This window comes from Argopecten irradians, chromosome 5 (genome assembly GCF_041381155.1).
Source record: "Argopecten irradians isolate NY chromosome 5, Ai_NY, whole genome shotgun sequence".
NCBI classification, from domain to species: Eukaryota; Metazoa; Mollusca; class Bivalvia; order Pectinida; family Pectinidae; genus Argopecten; species Argopecten irradians.
In genome coordinates this window covers 8095116-8104229 of record NC_091138.1, presented here as the reverse complement: position 1 = coordinate 8104229, position 9114 = coordinate 8095116, and the positions used below count along the sequence as shown (strand labels likewise).

General features: G+C 32.4%; 1 protein-coding gene across 1 annotated transcript in view; it reads left to right on the top strand.

The window, feature by feature from the left end:
- The first annotated feature begins 122 nt into the window (after positions 1-122).
- The window catches only part of LOC138324244 (U3 small nucleolar RNA-associated protein 6 homolog), a 123196-nt gene continuing 114204 nt past the window's right edge, over positions 123-9114 (top strand). Inside the window, exons 1-9 of the mRNA XM_069269320.1 lie at positions 123-271; positions 645-757; positions 1008-1126; positions 1320-1352; positions 2640-2681; positions 2968-3049; positions 4529-4613; positions 4908-5005; positions 5152-5211. Of these exons, the coding sequence (XP_069125421.1) occupies positions 123-271; positions 645-757; positions 1008-1126; positions 1320-1352; positions 2640-2681; positions 2968-3049; positions 4529-4613; positions 4908-5005; positions 5152-5211 (781 nt within the window). The remainder of the gene's footprint in view (positions 272-644; positions 758-1007; positions 1127-1319; positions 1353-2639; positions 2682-2967; positions 3050-4528; positions 4614-4907; positions 5006-5151; positions 5212-9114) is intronic.

Genomic DNA, 9114 nt, shown 5'->3' with positions numbered 1-9114 from the left:
TGGACATTCAGGAAATTTCCCGAGCGTTTGTGATTTTGTGGGGCACACCCTCGATAGGTAGGGGGGATGATTCTTTTTCTCACATAAACAATACGAAAATGAATAGGTTAATAGTCATAAACATGCAGCATTGTCACCCCTCGGACATGAACATGTTTCGGTTATCTGCGCGTCAATCATTGAGCCGACCATCATCAAACAGTGGAACGCCGCAGTCACATCACCAGCATGAAGTCATCGGCGTCAGTAATTGTCTACAGGTTCAAGAAAGGTAAGCAGGGTGCAATCTGTCATACCCTAGCGATTGACAGAGAAAATCTCCAACAGCTAAAACCAGTGACAAATCAGTGAAAGGTGGGTGGAAGAAAAATTTAATCTGTGTTTATGGAGGACTTAGAAATCTTATTGGAATAATCCTTCTTATCTTAGTCAAGGGAAATAATGTTTAAAATGTCTGGTAATAAAAATAGAGAAGTTGATTGCTTATTGTTTCTAATCTATGAAATTTATTACCTAAAGGTGCCTGGGAAAATCGAAATGGTTTCCTAAAATACATTATAGATGATGTCAAAGTTTTTGTCCGTATTTAGTTAATATTTAATGTCATGTCATTTTAAAAACTGATTGAGGGCTAATTCTTTAAGAATATTTGTTGGAATAATCATAAAGAGTGGTATGTTGTGTGCTTTACAGAAAGAGAAGACGACAGTCAGCAAACTGTTCACTCGGATGTTACAAGTTCATACCAGGAAGCCAGGTAATATACAGAGGGAGGGTATTAATGTTATCACCACAGTCAGGATAAAAATCTGTCGTTTTATTGTGTCAATAATGTTTGATGTGCTTCAGAATATGGTACATTACCCATAGAACTGCTCATATATTGATACACATGTATACTCTTGAGACACATCACATATCAAACGTTCATGCACTTTTGATATTTCTTTGACAAAAAAGAATGGTTTTGTTCAGTAAAAATCTATGATTGATTTTGCGTTTTATAGATCTGTGGATTACTGCTGCCAAATGGGAGTTTGAGGACAATCTGAATCATGAGAATGCCCGACACCTACTACAGAAAGGTCTTAGGTTTAACCCAGCCTCCAAACAACTCTGGCTAGAGGTAGTTATAAGTACACTTTCTTTTAGTATTCTACACACACCAAATACATTGCTCATTTTGGTATTAATATTAGAAGTTTGATTAGTATAAGACATCTTTTCCTTATGAAGTTCTGAGAAACTATAAGATGTGTCTGTTTGGGTATTCAAAGATTCTCAAATCAGTTCTTTCATATCAATCCTTTATATTTCAGTATTACCGGATGGAGCTGTTATTTGCAGAAAAGGTAAATTTCTCAATAATAAACTCAATGTTGATGACCTCCACATGAGGTTAGCAATGTATTTGTAAAGATCGCCAGAATATGTACCGGTAAATAGCCTGTAGATACTGCTCAGGTTTGTGTGGCTTGATTTTAAGATCAAGTAAAACTGATGTATTTGAATGCCTTTTTATCCCCTGCTTTCTCTGAAACAGGGGATATTAATTTGGGTTTGTCTGTCTGTCTGTCTGTCCGTCTGTCTGTAACACTTCGTTTCCGTATAATTAACTGTAACAAATGTTAACAGATTTTCTTCAAACTTGGTGACAAAATTAAATGCCGTAAGGGCTCGGCCAAGTTCGATAGCGGACTGTCAATGGACCTTTATTTAGCGGAGTTATAGCCCTTTGAATTTACTAAAAACGTTATTTCCTACCATTTCCGTGAGAATAAGTGTAACAAACGTAAACCGATTTTCTTCAAACTTAGTAACAAGGTTAAATGCCTTAAGGACTTGACCAAGTTCGATCTAGAACTTTCAACACAGACCTTATTTAGGGAAATTATGGCCTTAGCTTAAATAAAAAAAGGTTCAGTTTTACCAGTTCCGTACAATAAATGTAAAAAATATTAACCGATTTTCTTCAAACTTGGTAACAAGCTTGAATGCCTTAAGTGCCTGGACCAGGTTTGATCAACTCTTTCAGCGGATGTTTATTTATCAGAATTATGGCCCTTTAATTTACTTCAAATGTCATTATTTTGCAGTTTCACGGTAATAACTAACAAATGTTAAAACTAATATTGTTAAACCACTTGGTAACAAAATTAAATGCCTTAAGGGCTTTGCCAAGTTCGATTCGCCACTTTTGGCAGATCTTAATTAGCAAGAGTTATGGTCCTTTGATTTAATAAAAAAAAAAAGTCATTTTCTGCCAGTTCCGTTTAATAACTGTAACAAATATTAACCGATTTTCTTCAAACTTGGTAACAAAGTTAATTGACTTACTTCGGAATAAGACTTAAACCTAACCTCAATAATGTTTATCTACAATATGTCCTGAAAGCGAGGGACGGAAATTCCACGAATTTGCTTGTTATACTTAAAATATTTTTTTTTCAAAAACTTCTAAAAACTTCTTTGATTTAATATTACATCAATTTGAGTACAAGTTTGATTTCAAAAGCGTTATAGCAAGGAATATCCTTTTGAAATATAGAACTTACGATTATTTTTCTTTTTATTCATGTGTCATTTTTAATTGACAATCACTAGATCTGACTGTTAATCTTTAGTTTTCTATTCTCTAGCTCAGGAAAAGGAAACAGATTATGGAAGCTGATTTACTAGAGGTAAGTAAACTTTATGTAGAAAATTTTTGTTGTGTCTTTTGTGTATTGGTTTGTGATCTTAAAACAACCAAGTAAAACAAACAGCAGCTGCAGTCAGCTTCATAATTATGGTAGTCTTTGGTAGATGTGATTTTCATGATCTTAATTTGTTTTAAACAATCTTCTTGATTTGAACTTGGTAAGAAATGGTCATCTTTTTTGGCTGTTTGGAAATAATATGCATTTGAAACCTGGCAGGACTAGTGACATCTCATCAGACAGATGTATGTTTTTGGTTATATTTCAGGATGAAGACAGTGTTCAGGATGCAGTTCTGGCAGGAAGTGTGGCCGCTGTGGTATATAGACAGGCACTACAGGAATTCCCAGGTATACACATTGGCTGCTTTGAATAATTGAAAAAAAAATACACTTTTACATCGTCTGACTTGCAATTTCATTGATTGTCTGATGAGTACGGCGGCACAGTAGTGACACGAAAAATATTTTTTTTTAATGTAGGCCAAAAAAAAAGATTTTATGTAGGGTGAAAAATATTTTTTTCTTTTACGTGCTCACGTAAAACTTATTACGTGAGCACATAAAACGTTTACATGCTCACGGAAAACTACGGCGGCACAGAAGTGACACGAAAAATATTTTTTTTAATGTAGGACAAAAAAAAAAAAAAAAAGATTTTATGTAGGGGTGAAAAAATATTTTTTTCTTTTACGTGCTCACGTAAAAACTTATTACGTGAGCACGTAAAAACGTTTACGTGCTCACGGGTAAAACAGTTTGCGTAAGATAAGAAATATTTTTTTTTATGTATGGTGAAAAATATTTTTTTTAATGTAGGACGAAAAAAAATTTTTTAATGTAAGACAAAAAATATTTTTTTATGTAAGGTGAAATATATTTTTTTTCTTTTACGTGCTCACGTAATACTTATTACGTGAGCACTTAAAAGAAAAAAATATTTTTTTGTCTTACATTAAAAAAACATTTTTTGTCCTACATAAAAAAATATTTTTCACCATACATTAAAAAATATTTCTTGTCTTACACAAAGTGTTTTACGTGAGCACATAAACGTTTTACGTGCTCACGTAATAAGTTTTACGTGAGCACGTAAAAGAAAAAATATTTTTCACCCTACACAAAATATATATTTTTTGACCTACATTAAAAAAATATTTTTCTTGTCACTTCTGTGCCGCCGTAGAAAACAGTTTGTATAACACAAGAAATATTTTTTTATGTATGGTGAAAAATATTTTTTTTATGTAGGACGGAAAATGTTTTTTCATGCAAGACAAAAAATGTTTTTTTATGTAAGGTGAAATATATTTTTATCTTTTACGTGCTCACATAATACTTATTACGTGAGCACGTAAAAAAAAAAAAAAAATTGTCTTACATAAAAAAAGTATTTTTCACCATACATAAAAAATGTTTCTTGTGTTACACAAACTGTTTTACATGAGCACAATGCACAAAAAAGTGTTTTTTTGTCCTACATTAAAAAAAGAAAAAAAATTTGTGTCACTTCTGTCTGTGCCGGCTGTACGATGAGAGAGACAATTCTACTTGACATTTTCATTTTATTAAAAGCTTTTATGAAAAGCAAATTCAGTGAGATTTTGCTTCAAAGACAGGATTAGAATTCGTGAACCACATTGAGGAAATTGTCTGAATGTTTGCTTAAAATAAAAATCAAAACCTAACATTTTATTGTGGAATTCAATCAACTATCATCTAAATCTCAATAAGAAGAAAATTAAGTTATCCAAACAGTTTGGTCATTAGTTTAAAATCCTATTATCTTCAATGTTGTGGATTATTTCACAAAGTTATATTTTTTTACAGAGGATGTGAAATTTGCTTTGTCTTTCCTACCAATATGTCAGCTGTTTGATTTCGCCAAAAACCAGGAAGAAGATATATTCACACAGTAAGTCTGTAGTTGATTAACAACTTCAAATGAATCATGAAGACCAGAAAATATAATATTCATTATTTAAGCAATCTCATGTTATTGATAAGATCTATTATCTAATAGATGATACTCAAATTCATAATTAAGACAATGAAGGTTTGAAACTGTTGAAATTATCAATGGAAGATTTAGAAATTTATGTAAGTCTCTGTGTTAATATTGAGAATCTAAAACAGTTCTTCTAACTGTGCTTTGATGTTTCTGAATGATTACCCTAGTGCACATTACCTACAATAACATGTTGTTTAGGATACAGAAGAGTTTCCCCGACAGACCAGAGACATTTGATGCCATCGCCAGACGACACATCTACAAAGCTTCAACTATAGAGGATGAAGAACTGAAAGGTATTGTATTCATAAGAAGGCCTGAGATTACTGCACTTGATTATAAAGTAGAAGATTCAAATGAAAGAATTTACCTACTTGTGTTTGCTTCATTTTAGGTATGGCATTTGGACATTACGAAAACAAAATTTATTTTTTATTTACAGAAAAAGAAATACAGAAATGTTATGATGTGTTTGAAGATGCTGTAAACAAAGTAGCTGAAGGTAAGTGCATTTTATTTTGCTTTTAGATATGTTTTGTGCTACCATCTGGTGTAGACATGTTGAGTTGTCTCCCCTATGACTGTGATATGCATACAAATATAGTTGGATGGGAGTTCTCTTTGACTACTAGTAGCTGGGATGTTGAGTGGCTCTTTTCAGTAGACACCATCTTTACCTTATCCTAAGGAAATGCAAATGTTAATAAATATATTTAATGCACGTTAGATTTATTAGAGAAAAAATGTAATCGAGTCTAACGTACTTATAAAACAGAGTAGAAAAAAATGACTGTTGTTAGATCAAAGTTGATAAACACTGTAAAAATTACATTATTATACTTAGCTACAAAATGTATGTAGTAACTTATAAATCAGACAATTAAGGGATTCATTTTCCTACTTTATGATGTTAATGTCATTGTTCTTCTAGTCACATTAGGGAAAGCATATGAATTAGGCATATATGTGATTTTTTTTTTATATGGTATGAACATGTAACTTGTTCAATAATCCATTTATAAGCAATCTATTTTAAATGGTTTTTTTTATGGATTTGGGTTATTGGGTGTTCATGGGTACTGAATAATATGGTAATTATGTCAAAGGGTATGTGAACCTATGTGAACAGCTGTTTTGGCCTCTATATGATGTCAGATGGGCCCGTTCTCAAGGACATCAGAATTCAAAGTTTCCTGATACTGAAGGATTCTTAGGCTTTTATAGAACACTAATGATCGATCGGAGTTATTAAAAGTTGGAATTTATATTGCTCTCAAATGCTCTGTTACAAGTTTTGTTTTGTAGATTCCTCTTTTTGCTCCATGCATATATATATGGAGCTCTAGCTGCTTGAACCGGCCAGGCCTATAATCTCATTCACTCCTGAAATTCAGGACTTGTGTAGTCTTTGATTTAGAAGAATCCAATTATATAGTTATGCATTAAAATGGTGACTTTCAAAATCTGCGGTGAAGATTTATGGTGTGATGTTCAATTCTTCATTCCTGTTACCAGTAGAGAACTAAAAGAACGCAAACTTGTGTTGAGGAAATCATTTTTCATGGAAAATTATTTTACTTATCATATGACTGTCCTAATTCCTGCATATCTTGTGGTAGCCACCAACTATGACAGATATCTAAAAATGTTATTGGCTGTTCACAGAGCTATTAATAAAGTACTATAAACATCTACCAATTTGCAAAAAAATTCATGCTGAACTCATTTTTCTGTTATTATAAATACTTTATGTTATTTAACATTTTTATACCAATAATTGCAAAATTTGAAAGAAAAAAAACATCGGTGAATTTTAAATCATGCTTACACATGCAATCCTAGACTAGACATCTATCAGAAAACCTCTCCACAAGGTTGTTTGATCGAATTCGCACCTAAAATTCGCCAATTTCATGTATTGTCATGTTTCAATCTGTGTAACCTTGGTAACAGTTTGAAGTATAAGATTGAATACCTAGTCAAAGGTGCCCCCGTCTGTATGGAGTAATTGTGTTATAATAGTTTCTGTATATCCCCCGTTATCTGTGAAAACACTTCACTCCACTCAATACACCATAAGGGCATACTTTGTTGTCACCATTTTAGATTGATGTAACTTAAGCATAATCCCAGCACCCACCATAGGCTTACTGTGTTGTTTGGCATTTCAATGCTTCCCTTAAACATATAGATTATTTTATATCTCGTGTCCTTGTCATTTCCTGGTCATGACATTCTAAGAACGTCACATTAGAAACACTCGCCTTATCTCCGTCCTCAGAATGGATTAGATCTTATAAGACAAAGAATACAACATTGTATTGATTAAAATTTTCAAAGTGATTCAATCTGATTTTGAAAGCCTTTGAAATTGAAAATTAGATTTTACTTCTTACATTACTTTGATGCCCATGACAAAGGTATTAATATAACATAAAATGAAAGTGAAATCTGGTGTCATCGGGACTCGCACTTAGACCCACACATGCGGAGATTATCAATTTTGATGTAATTGTATTGATTGTGTCATTAATAACAAACATTTATTGTTATTTCCTCGTTAACTCTGGAAGTTAACTTGAACTAATTGATTAACTAATTAATTGGCCAATTAATTTTAATCATTTGAATGTATGTGCTCAAAGTCTGATGTATTGAAATTAATTATATATAATTCATCAATGCTGTATCTTAGTATACCAATGTGTTGTTTTATCATATACATCTAACAATGCATAATTCATTAGTTAATCTAATCATGCACAATATATATATACATAAGCTACATATTTGTACCGCAGTATTTTTTGTTAGGATTTTATCATTACATTTATCTTAACTACAACACAACACATACTGATAAGAGGACAAATGAGAAAATAAATGTTTAGCATGCAATTTATTTTAACATATCCCATGCTGTACCTATATACATAATTTCCATGCTGGGAAACGTAGACCTTATCCTGCATCAGAACTGAACTTACACAAAAAGTACTTACAAAGGCTATTGTATTTCTGGTTTGTGAAAGGAAAATTGTATTCACCAACTTTTCCTTCGGTTGTCATTTGTTAACATTAAAAGTTGAAATATTTAATACAGGCATTGATTTGTTATATATTGTACTGTTGTAGTGTCTCTTTGTATTTGGTATCTAGAGCCCATTTATATCTATTGTCTATGTAGGTACAGACAGGTGGAGATAAAAAGCCGACCTTGTGGGGTGTTTCTGACTGACTTTGACTCTATCGAATGTTTAATGTGGTATTGAAGGTTTTTTAATGGCTAAATCATTTTGCTGTGGAGTTTTTACAGCACCGTTAACTCAATTGTTTGAATACTTTTATACCCTAACGAAATGTCACAGTCATTAACGTTGTATCTCTATCAGATCCAATTTTCCTCACTCCATCAATTTGTCCCTAGTTTAGTATTTTAACTTCACTACATTGTTATTTGGGAATTTTTTTTTACTCTAACTTTAATCATAATAAATACACATAGCAATCAATATTAGACAATTTATGGGATGATAAACACAGGGACCTGTGAATAATTTATAATTAATTGTGGGGGTGTTTGTTCTCCGCTGGGCAGCTGGAATCGGCTTCTTCCATCATATGGGTATGTGTGTGGCTTCACTGGATTTCACCAAGTACAGATTTAGTATGAGATGTAAGGGTATGAATTTACGATAACTAGAAGTACCCTTCACATACCCTATACATTGTATTCATTACTTGAGACCATGCCATACTTAATACACACCATATCTCATTAAATGGATCAAAAACCTATTTAAGTTTGGCTTTGCATTTTAAATGGTTCAATTAGAAATTATTATTCATGAAAGTTATTATCAAAAATATGTAATATTTCATTTTCTGTCTCGTTTTTATGGGAAATGTGTCCATTTACGATGCGATTAACGCTGAACATGTTCTGTATCAGATCTGATAGACTGTCTAACGATGTAAAGATTACATCAACCCCTCATCATTGTACTGTAAGAAAGCGGTAATTTTACCTAAAATATTCTAGACATGTACATGTACATCCTCGCTATGGTAACCATCAACGGATCAAGATATGCTAAGTATTTACTGTACACACCAACTGTATCGTCTCGAGGACTATCATTATCAATCTATGCCGTGGACGGATTGGGACATTTTGATATTTTATATGGTCCTGACAGTGATATTAATCTATAATTTAGTCGTGTGCCTGGCTAATGATTAAATTTGTTGAAGAATATAAGCTCAAGCCGAGATGATACTCCTCGGTGTTTTTAAAAAGAGATATACCACGGTTGTGAGTTTGTACATTAGACGTTTTAAATATGGTTCTGTAAGCTCAAATGTCAGGAGGATGCTTCTTTGACAGGGCAGTAGTATTTCACCC